Here is a 17,072-nt window from a genome sequence, read left to right as displayed (position 1 = left end):
TCACAATTGCTAGGGAACGTTCCCAAGGATCCTGGGGTTCACTCTCTTGTTGCTGGTTGTTGCTGCCATCAACCAAGCTGCCAATTTGGTCAGCTACTGGATAGGAAATTGAAGAAAAAACTTATGAGATTTTGCTGTTAAATTTGGTGAGAACTTCTTCCTGACCTTGTTGGGTTTTTCTTCAATATCAGGTTCCCTCGCCTCTCCGTAAATGCTGGAGTGATATGACAGTCTCACTGAATCATTTCAAGTGTAATTAAGTTAATTTCAACACATAACCCCAAGAACATGGGCCTGAATCCTACCCTCGGGGTGCACCTGAAGGCGGCGCGTGGCTGGAAGCAGATGTAAAACCTGCTTCCGGCCAGGTTTGCACTGTGAATGCAATCTTACGCTGGGTGGCCAATTAAGGCCCACCCAGTGTGAAACACGACTGCTGGATGTGTTTTCCACGTGTGGGGGTGGGAATGTATCAGACACCAGGTCCAATGGGGACACAGCGAGGTGTCCCTGAAGGCTGCCAGGAGTTGTGGGGGGAGGCTGAGGGAGCTCTTCGGAAGCAATCCAACAAATGTCCTGGTATGCAGTCATGGCCTCTGCACCTGGTGGTCATGAAAGACAGGATGGCAAGTTGGGTGGGCACTCTGCTCCATTTCTCAGATGAGTGCCTGGGAGTGCTGGTCGAGGAGGTCAGTGCCAGGCAGCATATCCTAAAGCCCAGGGTCGGCAAGAGAAGATTGCCCTACTTGACCAACAATGCCTGAAGAGAAATCGCTGCCCAGGTCAGTGGGCACAACGTGGTGCGCTGTATGTGGCTTCAGTGCCGCAAAAGGTTCAATGATCTGCTGCAGTCAGCAAGGGCGAGTACAGAAATGGCATGGACCTGTGCAGAGAATGAGACGGGTGCCCGTTGCTCGAAATGTTCAGGGATCTAAGAGTGTATATGTCATTAGCACTTCAGCCTGCCCTGCCAAGGCTGGGATGTCAGCACAACTAGCATCGGTGCATTGCAGGGTGAGATGTGCCACAGTAACATGGCCCATCTAATGTCCGGTGGGTGGGCAGATGGGAACCAGGAGAGGACCTTCAGAGAGACAGAGCAATAATGAGGCTGTTTTTCCATGTCAGGAGAAGAGCAGTCATAACGCTGCAGAGCACCGCAGAATGGGTGGAGGAGAGCCAAATCTGTGCATCCTCGCGAAGCATGAGAGCGATACACTGGAGCTGGAATGCCACCGGCCAGCTCGACCCTCCCGTTGCAGTAAGGTGAAGGTCTCAGATACAGGTAACAGATGCGTTTGCGGTGGGTACTGGAAACATGATGTGCTCCTCTCATCAGAAACTAAACTGTCGTAGCCAGAGAGCCCATTGAAGCTCCAATGCAGATGGCACCATGCAGCAGGTCTCCACTGTCTCCTCAGCCCGCCTAGCATGCATAATGACTGATGATTGAATGTACTGATCTTTTCTCTCGCAGATGCGCCATCTGCAGGAGCTGCTGGCAACCCTGAGGACCCCCCATTGAGCTCAGAGGAAGACATCACACCTGCACCAGCATCACACTGCCAGCCACCAGCGCAAATACTCACACGTCATTGGGTATTAGTTATTTGGCTCCGTGGGTAATGCACAGTGAAGGCACATCACACTCGCATGAGGAGCTGGCAGAGGCAGAGAGGTGCCAGGGAGCTGACAATAGGAGCACAGCTGGAGGCCAGGACCATGCTGCGTCCAAGGCAGATGACAAGCCTCTGGAGTTGTCCATCAGGCAGCAGATGCTGGATATCCAGCGGGATGCACGGGGAGAACTAACGGAGATCCATGAGGGTCTGCGTGCCATGGTTTCTGTCATAGAGGAGTCCAAGCGGAGCACGAGTTCTGCGTTCACCCTTAACACTGAGCGCACAGCCTCCTCCATTGAGAGAGCATCAACTCTCATGGTGAGGCAGATTCAGGAGCAGACTCGGGTTCCTGGGGTTGCACTCGGACCTGCAAGATCTCAGACAGGTAATGACAGATGGATGAGGCACCTAGTCTCCCTACTAGGTCCCCGTCTATCAATGGTGAGCAGGGAGATGCAAACGCACCTCACACTGGCAGACGAGCTGCCTGTCATCTCTATGGGCTTTTATCAGGGCGCTCTGGACGAGGGCACCAGCTCCTCTACTCCTCTGCCAGTGGCCATTGCATCTGATGATGCCGCGACAACTAAGGAATGCCCAGCCATGGGGCTGGATGCACCCTCCCAGGCAGAGCCTGCTCAGGCTCTGGCGCTCACAGGATGACTGCCAGGGCCATCAGGACAGCAGACTGCCTCCAACACCACTATCAGTGAGTTGGGGGGGGGGGGGGGGGGGGGGGGGGGGAGGAAACAAGACACAGCACCTGTAGATATAAGTTGAAGGCACCTTGAGCACAACAGGGGCATGTCACGAGTGACATTTTTTACATTAATTATTTTGAAGCTTGTGTTAGGTATGGACACTTTGTTCTTTATTTGTTCATGTGAAGTAACAAACGTTTATTTGACTTAAATGGGCTGAGGGGCTGAGTGATATGAATAGGTGTCAGATGCAGCACAGGCTTATAAAAATGTGGCGGTGTGTGGTGCTGGCGCACTGAGTTGGGTTCTCATTTATTGTTACCAAAGGAGACAGTGCCATTGGCTTGATGAGGCATCAATGCCTTGGATGCCTAGCAGAAGGTTCGCTGGATCAAAGCATCCCTAGTGTCTCTGCGTCCATGAAGGTTCCTGTGCTCTGCCTCAAGGTCCTCACCCTGTGTCTCCCCAGGCTCTTCCTCTGAGCCATCACTTGAGTCATCCTCCGTGGCCTGTGGAGCTGCATCGCTTTCCTCATCCTCGAGTGGGTGCCCCCTTGCCAGAACCAGGTTATGCAGGGTGCATAATTATGCAACAACTATGAGGGAGACACACTCTGGAGGATACTGCAATGCTCCCCCTGACCGGTCCAGGCATCTGAAGCGCATCTTCAGCAGCCCGACGGTCCTCTCCACCAATGCCCTTGCGGAGGCATGACCCCTGTTGTATCTCTCCTCGGCCTCAGTTCTTGGGTAACGAGTGGAGTCATCAGCCACCTCTTCAGGGGATAACCCTTGTCACCCAGCAAACATCCACCCAATTGTGCAGGAGCCACAAACAGCCTTGGTACCTGTGAGCTCCCAGGGTAACGGACACAAACTTGGAGAATCTGTGTCCTGTGTTCACAGAAGATCTGAACATTCATTGAGTGGAACAACTTTCTGTTGACGAAAGCTCCAGGCTCACCTGCTGCTGCCTTGATGGCCGCGTGAGTGTAATCTATTACACCCTGGATGCAGAGGGACCCAGCCATCGCAGCGAAGCCTCATGCTCTCTCCGCCTGGCTCGCCTCGTCTGTCCGGAAGTGGATGAACATGCAGACGTCTCTAAAGATAGCATTAGTCACAAGCTAAATGCAACCGTGTGCAGCTGATTGAGAAACACCGCACAAATCCCCCACTGAGCCCTGAAAGGAACCGGAGGCAGAGAAGTTGAGGCCCACTGTGACCTTCAAAGCCACCAGCATGGGGTGTTCACCCACGCAGTTGGAGCCAATTACCAGACCTATCATGTGACATATTGCTGTCACTGTGTCCCTGGAGAGGTGGAGTCTCCTGCGGCACTGGACCTCAGACATCTGGAGCACTGTCTGAACACTCCAGCCGCTGGGTAATAGCGTCTTTGGCGTGCCCTTCCGCCTTGGCTTCCCTGCTGACCCTGCACCGACTGAGCCCTTGCCTCTCTTCTTAAAGGTCTGTCCCTTGGATGCTGCCCATGGCCACCCAGCATCCTCTCCTTTCTGCCCCTCTCTCCCTCTTCAGAGGAGGTTCCAACAGCGGAATACACTGTCCCCATTAGATGGGATGCAGGGGACCAGTGCCTTGAAAATGAAGGAGCACTGTGCTGCATTACTCAGGGGAACCTTCCAGGGAAGATAAGGAGCTGAGATGCTGAAAGGCAGGCCTGACAATCAAATGAGCCAAGAAACTCTGGGACAGCTCTGTACTCACACAGCAAAGGACTGGCAATGACAGAGAAAGTGTTGACTGCTCCGGGGCCTTTTATTCCGTCCATGGATGAGGAAATGATTAAAATGTGAATTCCGCCCACCCGTATTGCCCGCGTAATGAGCTTAAAAATAAATTTTTAAAATCACACGGGCAATGTAAAATTGCAGTCAATAGGCTTTTTAATTACCTTAATTGGCCCTTTGTCAGCAGATGCTTCTCTGACTCCCGCACGCGCCCGCAACCTCAATATTGCACGCATGCGCGATGATTTTGGGATGCACGCGCAACATCTTTTCGTGCAACTTTATGTGCCCAACCTCGGAACGTAAGATTTAGGCTGTGGTTAATTCAGCCCATTATTGGTGAAAAAGTGAATACATATTTGGGGAGTAGTATGTTTGACACTACAAATAAAAATTGTATTTTTAAATATCAACACCCTTGTATATGTATATGTATATTTATACTTATACTATGACTTGATTTTCCCTACCTATTGCTCATATGTTAAAAATTTGGTTTCTCACTTTCTGTAACTGATCTCTGTCGATTTTCTACTCTCTAATTCTCTCTAAGTACCTTTTTTGTATAAAATTCATACATTTTCCTCATATCAACATCTATATCTCTCCATGTGTGGCAGTACCACTCACATTTTATCATACTTTAAGTCTATCCTTCCTTTCCAATCTTCCATACATCGCTCAATGTCTCTGAGTGCCTCTAATATGTGTGCTTTTCTCTACTTTAACTATGTGAAAGGCAATGGCTCACAAGAAGATGGTAGCCAAAATGTGCTGATTTGTTGTGAGTAATGGGTTTGGTTGAGGACAAGCTGTCTACATGGTTGTGCAAAACATGCAGATTAGAGAGAAAAGTACTAAGTCTGAAGCTGTAATAAAATGGGGAGCCACAAGTCACCAGATAAATGGGAGAAGACAGATTGGGGCACAAGCCAAAATTTGAGAACAAAGTAAGTGTTCTGAGACAGGATGGTGTGCAAATTGAAGTGATGGTATTCCATTAAGTTGCTAATTTTGTCCTACTTGGTGATAGAAGTTATAGTCTTAGGTGATGCAATCAAAGTGAACTTGGCAGTGCATCCTGTAGATAGGATTTACTATAATGGGACGATGGGGGCGGGGGGGAGGAGGTGGATATCAAATCCAGAGGCATTGATCAAGTGGACAGCACTGTCCTGAATCACTCCAAGATTTGATTGTAGTTGTATCTGCACCCAGCCAGTCAAGTGGTGACTCTTCACCACACTCCTGACTTGAGCCTTGTAGGGGGGTAGAGAAGATCAGGAGATGAGATACTTGTTGCAAAATGCCTAGTTTTGCCCTGCTTTTGTAGCCATGTCATTGATAAGGCGGGCAAAAGGAAGAAATTATAAAGCGTTTCATAATAAGTGCTTTTGCAGTGCAATCACTGTTGTAATGTTTGAAAACAAAGCAACCAATTTATTCGCAGCAGGGTTCCACAAACTGAGATAGCCTGTTTTTCAGATTTTAGTTAAGTGATAAATATTATCTAAGATACTAAGACAACTTCCCTGATACTCTTCAAATAGTGCCCTCCACCAGAGGCGGCAGAGAGGATGTCTTATTTGAATATCTCATCCACAAGACAACACCTCTGATAGTACTGCACCGGAGTGCCTGCCTAGTTCATGATTATAATTTGGCTGATAGAATTTAGGGATAATGAATAAAATTATTTTATTATCTTTGATTGCAACTTTACTTGAACAGTTTGCTAATTGAAGTTTGAAAGATCAATCTTATATTCTGGTAACTATTTAGCCAGACAAGCTTAGAGCTTGTACCCAAAATCCAGCAAAGGTTCTTATTTAAAAGTAAAAACATGATTTCTTCAAATACTATTTAATAAACTCCTAAGGGCTGCGTGTGATTTTACCGGTCATTTTCTAAAACAGTTGTGAACGAGACCTGGAATTTAATTCCAAGGTTTTCAGTTCAGGTGAATAATAACATGGAAGGCGAGATGCCAGCCCAACACTCTTCCTAGAATTGAAAACTCAATGTTGACAAGGCAGTCATCAAATGTTACTGTTTTGTTCTTGGGGATTATTGATCCTCTCCGAAACATTCCCATCACCTACAGTACAACATAAGCTACCATTTTGAAGGAGTTATGCATAAGTCCTTGTCTATTGCAATATGCACGGTACTGGAAACCACAATTGAAACAGATAAATTTCATACATCAAGTAAAGATCAACAGATAAAACATTGTGTAGAAAGCACAGACATTCTAAACAGAGGGAATACCAATATTTTCTATGAAAACGCAACCCAGCAGTATAGTAAAAGAGAATATCCTTACCACAACCCTAAGGTCGGAGGCCAGCTCAAGATAACAACAGAAGGCAGGTAGACTCAGGGAAGCAGGCAGGATTCATGGTAAGGAGATAGAACTTGTGGGTAAACTAAAGTGGTTGATATCTGTCTGGGAGTATTTGCTCCTTAACATTTCCTTATGGTCATATATTCATTTTTAATCTTATACGTGTTTCCAATGAACCCCTTATACAATTCCTGCACAGAACTGAAAATTTGGGCAGTCAATAATACTTGACAATTCTGTCTATTTTCCTGTAGAAACTAAAAACACACCTGCTCGGGAACAAGTAATCCTGCAAGTTTGGGTGGTAATCCATAAGCAATCATTAGGAAAAACAATCTATTTGCAATTTTGTGACCTTGAGTATCAAGTTTTCCTTTTGTTTATAAAAAAATGCAATTTAATTTTAAGTTTTACCCCATAGCAGTTACTGATTGATTATTGGAAACATCGACACACACACACAAACATGAGGTAGCAACGCCTGGAAAGAACCAGGCTGGATGTAATGTTCAGACACAAAAACAAAAATATATCCTTTTGCATTCTACACTTACACTGGGGGATTGATCCATTCTGAACAATTGTCCACCCTTCATCAGCAACAAGCAGAATTGGTTGAATCCTTTCATTATGTTTATAGTGAAAACGGTCCGGGATATCTTCTTTCAAATATACCTTCATGTGACTATCACAGTTTGACAGCAATTTGTATACATAATTTATGTCTGTTAAAAACAAAAATAGAATCACATGTTGAAGCTGATGTTCAAGACCAATTAAAATGAATGTTAGAAAAAGACAGTGTAACTTTATTGTAATACTGACTAAGTCCACCCATGAAAGGGCAGTACAATTAGCACAATGATCTTCATTCTTCCCATTGCAGAAATATGTGCAGCCATGTGCAGAATATGATTGCAACATGGTTGTGGATATATTTTACAGGCCATTATTACCAAAATCCAAGATTTACAATACTTTTAATTCATCCATTACATGTTACACTTTGAATAATAGTTATTTAAGATTCTGACAAAGTAGAACTCAGACCAGAGTTTTCCACTCTTGCCTTGCAAGTTATAACATGTTCAATTATTCTGAAATAACCATTTGTCTCTTTCCCAGGACACTTGCATTTATTAGACATGAATTAAATAGTCACATTATGCATCTGATATTAACTATGAAACCATAGCTGTATATTCTGAAATTACATCAAATCCCCAACACCACATCAAGTATAATTACTACCTGCAGAGTCACTCAACAATATTTGCAAGGACACAAAGACATAAATACAGAATAGATTGTTAAACACTGAAAGGAAAAATCACTGGTACTGTGCATATATCATACAATCGTGGAGAGACGGTGTAGTGGTAATGTCACTGGGCTAGTAATTCAGATGCCCAGGCTAATGCATTGTGGACACGGGTTCAAATCCCACCACAGCAGCTGGTGCAATTTAAATTCAATTAATAATTCTGGAACATAAAGCTAGTCTCAGTAATGGTACCCATGAAACTATCATCGACGGTCCTAAAAACCCATCTGGTTCACTAAGGAAATCTGGCATCCTTACCTGGATTGGTTACCTACATGTAACTCCAAGCCCACAGCAATATGGTTGACTCTTAAATGCCCTCTGAAATGGTCTAGCAAGCCACTCAGTTCAAGTGCAATATGGATGGGTGACAAATGTGGCCTTGCCAGCGATACCCACATCCCATTAAAGAATTTTTAAAAAACAATCTAAAACATGAAAAGGGTCATAATCTCATTCTTATTTGTAACTCTATTCAGAGGAATAATAATCTGAAAGGTGAGATGCCAGCCCAGCACTCTTCCTCAAATGTTGACAAGACAGTCATCAAACGTCACTGGTTAGTTCTTGAAGCAAGCACTTGAAGCAAAAGTGAATTAGTCGTTTCTTGTTAGAGTGCAGTGCAGTAATGCATTAGAGCAAATGATTAACCTGGATATTGCAATAGACAAGGAGTTATGCATAACTCCTTCAAAACTGTAGTTTACGTTCAACTGTAGGTGATGGGAATATTTCTGAGGTTCACTAATTCCCAAGAATTAAACAGTGACATTTGATGACTGTCTTGTCAACAATGGAGTTTTCATTCTAGGAAGAGTATTCGGCTGGCATTTCACCTTCCAGATTATTATTCACCCGAATATAATCTCGCTCTTACCTGTAACTATGCACTAATAACACTCATGCAAATAAATGTTACTGTCAGTACCTCAACTTTAATTTGGCAGGTGGCAGAGACATTACAACAAACATGTTAATGAAGCCAGCACACACTGAGACAAGGTTGGCAGTTTTAAACTTTGTCACTGGCAGGAGATCTATGGGATTGCAGGACTGCAACCGTCCTGTAATCCAATTAGTTAAGAAGATACACAGTTGCTTGACCTGTTCACACAGATTCTGAAAGTAGAGGGCATTGCAGCATTTCCATCTTGCACGTCCAGCAGCTTGCTACAGAAAATGTCGCAGTGATTAAATTGGATTAACTAATTGGATTGCAGGATTGTTGCAAGGTATGATCAAGGAAGTGTAAACTAGAGTGGGTGAATTCAACGTCAAATTGGCTGCAACAAGAGAAATAAAGACGGGGAAAGAAGGATTGAACTAAGATTAAAAAAGACAAAGATAAAGTTAAAGAAGTCTCCAATGAATTAAAACCTGAAGGAATAGGAGTTAACTTATAATTACTTTTCAATGCCAGAGAGGTTGACTGGAAGTAATTAATGGTTTCCATGTTATTTGAAGTGTACATATACTTGAAATGACAACTTTCTATGGCTAGTTTACTTCATAACTATTGTGCAAGTACAGGAATGTCAAGCCACTCAATGCATTTTAATGGTGAGGCAGACAGTGCGATGCTGTTTTTATGAACCTAACAATGGAGTGGTGCAACTCCAACAACAACTTCTCAATTTACACATTTAGTCATTCATCTGTTCTCACATGAAATTGCTATGTTATTTGCAGTTAAATAACGATTAGCGCCATTAGCCTTACCGTTATTTTGGTGGGAATTTTTGGGCCACTGTTTTTATATTTCTGGAAGCAATAAACAGCTAAAATCCTCTCTGGTGTCAGTTTATCATTACCTTTTTGTCTCAGTTTATCATTACTTTTTTGTGACTTGTGGCAGTGGTAGTGTCCCTACCTCTGGGCCAGGAGCTTTGGCTTCAAGTCCCATTTACGAACATGATGGCCACAGAGGGTGCATTCATAATGTGGCCAAACAGGTTGATTATCAGCCTGTAGATCCTTCCAATACACCTGATGGCAGATGGTTAGAGTGGGGAGGTTTCCTGGTCAGACATACAGCAGAAGGCAACAACAAACCACTGCAGTGCTTTGCCAAGCATGATCATGGACCGATCCAATGGAAGTCTATGATTGACAACGAAGTCTTAAGGCATGGTACCTGAAGGAGTAGGAGGATTAAATGGGCACGGAGAAGTCTAACAAAAGCGGGTGCAGATAGTGGACTGGTTACGGGAACTTTTGAGCCAATATAAATTGGGAGCATTAAACACAAGTTTAATTTTTTCAATTAAAACTCTGTGGCTTAGAAATCAGATTTTTGCCAAAAACAAGCGTTCAACACAGGCTATCATTACTGGCAGAGCATAACATCCGTGCTGCCTGCAGGTTACATTGATCCTTGTGGGCAGCTAACACTACCAATAAGTTGTTAGGGATCAGTTAATAATTGAAAAATACTGCAAATCTGAAACAGAAAAATTCCTTCTGGAAATGCTCAGGTCAGGCAGATCGGAACTGATTGGATTGCTTTACAGAGAGCCAGTATGGACTCGATGAGGTGAATGGCCTCCTTTTGTGCTGTAATGACTCTAGGTCAGTGGAGGGAGAACCAAAACGTTAATTCTGTTTCTCTCTCCAAAGATGTTCCCTGACCTGTTGAGTATTTCCAGCATTTTGTTTTTATTTCAGATTTCCAGCATCCACAATACTTTGCTTTTGAGTTATCCCTGGTGTCCGGCCAATATTTATTCCTTAACCAATATCACAAACACAGATTATCTGATCACCATCACATTGCTGTTTCTGGAGCTTGCTGTGTACAAATTGGCTGCTGTGTTTCCTGCACTACAACAATGACTACACTTCAAAAGTAATTCATTGGCTGTACAGCACTTTCGGATGTCCTGAGGTTGTGAAGGCACTATATAAATGCAAGTCTTCCTTTTTTATACTTGAACCCATGGGAACAATCTGGTGCTGTCATGTAGTTTCTGTGCAATGTATCTACAATAAAGAATTAATAGTTGGAACAAGTATTAGCAGTATCTGCACTGGAATTAAGTATCAGGAGACAATTACACAATTTCAATTCTTATTTAGTTTAGAAGAGGTTTTCAAACTGGGGTCTAGAGGGAATTACATGATGTCTATAGAGTTGATTTTACCTATCATTCCTGTGTTTGTTGATTTACTAACATTTAGTTACTGTATGCTCATAAAATAGATTTTCTGCCACGATAGTTTGAGTAGCTACACATTGATGTAATTTTTGAAAGGCAATGAGGAATAGAAAAGCTTTAAAACCTGTAGTTGAGAATATCAAGCTCAATTTCTTGCATCCAAATTAATTCATAACCTTTTCTTAGAAATAACTTAAATCTACAGTTGATCAGTCAATACTGTATATTTATCACTACTTACCTGTAAGGGGCAATATAGCCGTTACTGGAGAGTGAGTCACCTCAGTATAGTTACCACGTCCAATGCAATTATCCAGCTCTATAACTTTCTTTTTAGAACACTGTGCCATCCCATGATCACTGGTGATAATTACATTAATTGTGTTCCACAGTCCAGTCTTTTGAAGTTGATCAATTAAATAGCCAATGTGATTATCCACTTCCTTCAACATCTTTTTCAGTTCTTGACTGTCAGGTCCATAATGGTGTCCAGTGGCATCAGGCTCTTCCCAATACAATGCACCAAAATTAATGGGTTCTGTTGAGTTGGAAAGCCATTCTATAATGTGGTTGACTCTCTCATTGAATGTGACATTGCGGTCATATTTCAAGTAATAGGAAGGAGTTGTATTATGTATTGACACATCAGTACCAGGCCACATTACTCCACCACTCTTGTGCCCTTGTTGCTGATTAGTTATCCAAATTGGAGTGGCCTCATTCCACCAAAATTGGTCTTTATCTGCAGAGCTTGAAAAATTCTTTTTGGTGGCTGCATCACACATGTAATTGGCCACAATACCATGGCTTTCTGCATAGCGGCCTGTGACAATGGAATAATGATTTGGGAAGGTTTTGGTAACAAACACATTTGTTACATGTTTCACATGGGCTCCATCAACAATCATTTTCTGAAGGTTAGGAAAGTCGTATTGCTCAAGATAATCGGCCCTGAATCCATCAAAGGACACGAGAAGTAATCTATCCTCAGAGTTGCTTGTTGCATTATTACAATGGCACTCAAGGAATCCAAATATGAACACCAAGCTATATACCCATAAACTATGCATTGTGGGGTAGTTTTCCACAAGATTCCACATTCTTATAGATCTTCTGGGAGGCCTACTTGGTACACTGAAAGATACAAGAGAGTTATTAAATGGCAATAGCAATAATAAAAATGTGACTGCCTACACTTTATACCTTGAATTGTGTCTTTAAAAAAAAACATATTAACAAAAAAGAATTTCACATTACTGTTCCTACCTGCATTTGGCAGATCTTCTTTTGTCAGTGACAAACACAATACCAATGCTTTGATACCTGCCCCTGTATCACAGATTGCATGGCAAAATAGTTCAGGCTATTGGTTCAGTAAGGCACCATTTGTTTGAATAAATCACTTGGAAACAAATATAAGAGAGGAAATTGCATATGAAGGCTGGAGTTTTACTGACTATATAAACAATTATAACTGAAGCATAGAAATGTTTCTTTTTTATTAATTTACTGGATTTGGGCACCGCTGGCTAGGCCAGCATTTATTGCCCTCCCTAGTTGTCCTTGAGAAGGTGGTGGTGAGCTGCCTTCTTGAACTGCTGCAGTCCATGTGATGTAGATACACCCACAAAGCTGTTAGGAAAGGAGTTCCAGGATTTTGACCCAGCGACAGTGAAGGAACAGTGATATATTTCCAAGTCAGGATGGTAAGTGGCTTGGAGCGGAACTTCCAGGCAGTGGTGTTCCCATTTATCTGCTGCCCTCGTCCTTCTAGATGGTACTGGTCGTGGGTTTGGAAGGTGCTGCCTAAGGAGTCTTGGTGAGTTCCTGCAGTGCATCTTATAGATGGTACACACTGCTGCTACTGTGCGTCGGTGGTGGAGGGAGTGAATGTTTGTGGAAGGGGTGCCAATCAAGTGAGCTGCTTTGACCTCGGTTGTGTCAAGCTTCTTGAATGTTGCTGGAGCTCATCCAGGCAAGTGGAGAGTATTCCATCACACTCCTGGCTTGTGCCTTGTAGATGGTGGACAGGCTTTGGGGAGTCAGGAGGCGCGTTACTCATCGCAGGATTCCTAGTCTCTGGCCTGCTCTTGTAGCCACAGTATTTATATGGTGAGTCCAGTTCAGTTTCTGGTTAATGGTAACACCCAAGATGTTGATAGTGGGGGATTCTGCAATGGCAATGCCATTGAACATCAAGGGGCAATGGTTAGATTCTCTCTTGTTGGAGATGGTCATTCTCTGGCATTTGTGTGGCACGGAAGTTACTTGCCTGGATATTGTCGAGGTCTTGCTGCATTTGGACATGGACTGCTTCAGTATCTGAAGAGTCTGGAATTGTGCTGAACATTGTGCAATCATCAGTGAACATCCTCACTTCTGACCTTATGATGGAAGGAAGGTCATTGATGAAGCAGCTGAAGGTGGTTAGGCCTAGGACACTGCCCTGAGGAACTCCTGCAGTGATGTCCTAGAATTGAAATGATTGACCTCCGACAGCCACAACCATCTTCCTTTGTACTAGGTATAAGTCCAACCAATGCAGAGTTCCACCCCCCCCCCCGACCCTGCCCCCGATTCCCATTGACTCCAGTTTTGCTAGGGCTCCTCAATGCCACACTTGGTCAAATGCTGCCTTGGTGCCAAGGGCAGTCACTCTCACCTCATCTCTGGAGTTCAGTTCTTTTGTCCATATTTGAACTCAGGCTGTAATGAGGTCAGAAGCTTGGTGACCTTGGCAGAACCCAAACTGAATGTCAATGAGCAGGTTATTGCTAAGTAAGTGTCGCTTGATAGCACTGTTGATGACCACTTCCATCACTTTATTGATGATCGAGAGTAGACTGATTGGGTGGTAACTGACCGGGTTGGATTTGTCCGGCTTTTTGTGTACAGGACATACCTGGGCAATTTTCCACATAGCCAGGTGGATGCCAGTGTTGTAGCTGTACTGGAACAGCTTGGCTAGGGGCGTGGCAAGTTCTGGAGCACAAGTCTTCAGTACCATTGCCGGAATATTGTCAGGGCCCGTAGTCTTTGCAGTATCCAATGCCTTGAACCTTTTCACGCATTTCCAGAACAGTTAGGAAAAATCTACTCCATTACCTCTGCTATACCACATTAGAAAATGTTTGCAAATTCATGACATCATTTGTGCTGGATTGAGAACTTTTGGAGATGCAGTTTCTCTCAAAACTAAGTTTACCATTTGCAGCACAAATGGATGAGTGACACATAACACTGAGTTTACTTATTGCACCCTTTACAATGAAGTATCTTGGTAAAACGGTCTCACACAATTTTCCTTCAATAATCTACAAAATTAATTTGACCATCAGAAAAGTTAGCCTTAAGTTATTAAAATTGGAATATTAGTACAACGTTGTTAACCTTTTGTCTTGTGGTCAAGGCACTGCTCCGCAATTTCTGAGATGAATGAGCATTGACCTGCTCATGTGACACAGCTATATGAGGAAGATAGGTTTGCTTTTCTCATTCCTGTTAAAAACAATAGTACTTATATTCTATACGTAGATCTGCATATTTCATAATTTTGCCTTCATCTAAGCCTCCCACCCTCTCCTCCCAAGAAGATAATAATTGGAAACCATGAAGGCTTTTACAAAGCTGCATTTGGACAAGAGCCATAGGTAATGAGACAAGATCTTATCTTGGAAACGAGGCATCTGTCTCAAGAAGCTCACAATCATATGGGCCCAGATTTTGAGGCCAGCATTGAAGCAGCAGTGTGTGTACCATCTACAAGATACACTGCAGGAATTCACCAAGGCACCTTAGACAGCACCTTCCAAACCCACGACCACTACTACCTAGAAGGAAAAGGGCAGCAGATAGATGGGAACACCAGCTGGAAGTTCTCCTCCAAGTCACTCACCATCCTGACTTGGAAGTATATTGGCCGTTCCTTCACTGTTTGTCTCAAAGAAAGCTTCCCACAAAGACAGTAATTTCTGCCTTTCCTGATGGCAGTTTAAATCTGGAACCAAGGCAAGGGGATTTCCAGTCATGCAGCATCTGTGATATTAGCAAGAAAGGTAAGCAGCCAATCATATTAATTTTTACAGCAAGAGTAACAACATAAGACTGGAAGTTCTTGTCAATTCAATCGATTTTCCTTTGATTGCAGTTGGGCAGATTGGTGGGTGGGCGGAGGTTGGTGGTAGTTGAAGAACCTCAACAGCCCACCCCCTGGACAAACATAGGGCCCAATTTTTAACTCCATGCAAGTGAGTGGGTTTCCTTGCCCATAGAATCACTGACAGCAACTTTTGGATTTCCAAGTTATCCTACCCATGTGCAGACTCCTGAAGTTGCTGTCACTTTCAGTGGAGTATTAGCGGCAAACACCGACAGTTTCACTGTCAGTACCACTGCAAAATCCTGGCCACTGTGCTCTGAAAGGTTGATGGAGATAATAAGCAATAGAATTGAAATTAGTGCATGTTGCATAATCCTGTGAAAGACTGGGAAAATTTGGAAAGGAATCACCCCAACACTGTTTGGATCACAAGGGAGGCCTATTGGTATACCTTCAGGTTATGCTATTGTATAATTGGGCAGTAGTCAAGATTCTGGAGCTATTTATGAGTGTGACTGGTGCTGCACCCAAGAGAATACCTAAGGCAGAATCAAAACTTCTCAGATAAAGTTTCCTGCAAACTGGGGGATATCGGATCATGAATTTTGACACAAGGGTGTTCAATCCATGCACAAAGCCAGTTTAATTCTCACATTGAGAAGCAATTCACAGGCCTCCTTCCACTCACTCATGCTCCTGTCCCCGGGCAGGCTGTTATATAAATGAGGCACTGATGTAAAGATCGTTAAAGTCTCAGTGTCCCTGGATTTGTCAGCTTATTATCTCTTGTGGTTCCCAGCAATTAAAAATAATCACACTTTTAGACACAAATGCTGGAACTGACATCGAACATGTTTTGGGATTCCACCATGTGCTGCAGAATGATATATTATTAGCTCGCTATCAGGCTGTAGTGCAGTAAAGAGCGACTTAGAACCCTGGATACTTTTGTATACATGCACAATTCAATATAGTTCTACAATTCGATATAGTTCCTAACTCTTTTCGAATACCAAAACAATATAACTATGACCCATAATACTGTGCTTCCCCAATTCCTCATTAATACTGGGGACAAAACATACAAAAAGACTTTGAATGTACATCTATAGATAGCTACAATGTACTTGGATGGGATGACACTTCTGACAGGCCGTCCAAAACGTTTTGGGATAGTTTAAAACAGTAATAGGATTTCCTCAAAATTGCTAATAACAAATTTATTCTGGCCAGCAATTCACAATATCTTGAAACAAATGAACAAACTTGATTCTCTGTAGCAAGAATACATTATTTCAAAAAACGAAATCACAAGCTCTTCCCTTAACTGGTAGATTTTTCTTTACAATAAAAATTCTCTATTTCCCCATCAGATCATACATTTGGAGACCTAATCTTGTCAAGCAACCAAATCATACTGGATATTCAAATAAGATGGAGAAGAGGCCGGTCTCTCGGCTAATTGTTACAGCATCACACAATAAACAAACTAAGTCAAGTATCAGTAGTATAAACATGCTTCTGATTTGGCTGACCTGCCCTCCTTTCCAACTGCTGCAGTAGCTTTTTTAAAAAACTGCCGGCATTAGACCTTCAACAAATTTGACGCTATAACTGCTCCTCTTTTCTGGGCTAGAAAGGGCAGACACTGCACAATGATTTGAAATATAAATATCTAGGACAGGATTTTTCATTTTGGGTGGAGGGCCCAGATGTAGGGTAGCCAACCCTCCACGAATTGAAGATCAGTCTCCAGGACACTGCTTTGTGCAACCCTGGAGAAAGATCATCGGGACATTAAAACAGATTTTTTTTTGAATATTTCTCTTTACCAGATATTCAAATATTGAAAATGGGGGGACCGGGGGTAGCCTGTTTGCTGTCAGTCAAGCATCATCCAATTGGGTAATGAGTTTTTTTACTTTCCAAATAGTGTAGGAAGGCAGTGCACCACAAGGATGGAGGTGTTGGCCGATGAATGGATGGAGCATGGCGGGTGGGGGTGGGGGGGGGGGGGGGGCAAGTCATGTGATGAAACCTCCAGAAATACATTTAATCACAGTTGGCAACCCTA

At 43.2% G+C, this 17,072-nt stretch overlaps 2 protein-coding genes across 7 annotated transcripts in view; one reads left to right on the top strand and one right to left on the bottom strand.

Moving 5' to 3' along the window:
• enpp5 (ectonucleotide pyrophosphatase/phosphodiesterase 5) overlaps positions 1-17,072 on the top strand; it is a 526,082-nt gene that overhangs the window by 38,605 nt on the left and 470,405 nt on the right. The window lies entirely within an intron of this gene.
• The window catches only part of enpp4 (ectonucleotide pyrophosphatase/phosphodiesterase 4), a 30,647-nt gene that overhangs the window by 4,020 nt on the left and 9,555 nt on the right, over positions 1-17,072 (bottom strand). For 4 of the 5 annotated variants that reach the window (XM_078542008.1, XM_078542010.1, XM_078542006.1 and 1 more), the window contains exons 2-3: positions 11,141-12,033; positions 6,975-7,145 (exon numbers count right to left, since the gene is read on the bottom strand). In XM_078542008.1, the coding sequence (XP_078398134.1) occupies positions 6,975-7,145; positions 11,141-11,999 (1,030 nt within the window). In that variant the 5' untranslated portion in view covers positions 12,000-12,033. Of the gene's footprint in view, positions 1-6,974; positions 7,146-11,140; positions 12,034-14,289; positions 14,398-17,072 lie in introns of all 5 variants that reach the window. The other variant, XM_078542007.1, reaches the window with a different exon arrangement.

This window comes from Cetorhinus maximus, chromosome 5 (genome assembly GCF_964194155.1).
Source record: "Cetorhinus maximus chromosome 5, sCetMax3.hap1.1, whole genome shotgun sequence".
Lineage (NCBI taxonomy): Eukaryota > Metazoa > Chordata > Chondrichthyes > Lamniformes > Cetorhinidae > Cetorhinus > Cetorhinus maximus.
This window is presented reverse-complemented; position numbering and strand designations above follow the sequence as displayed.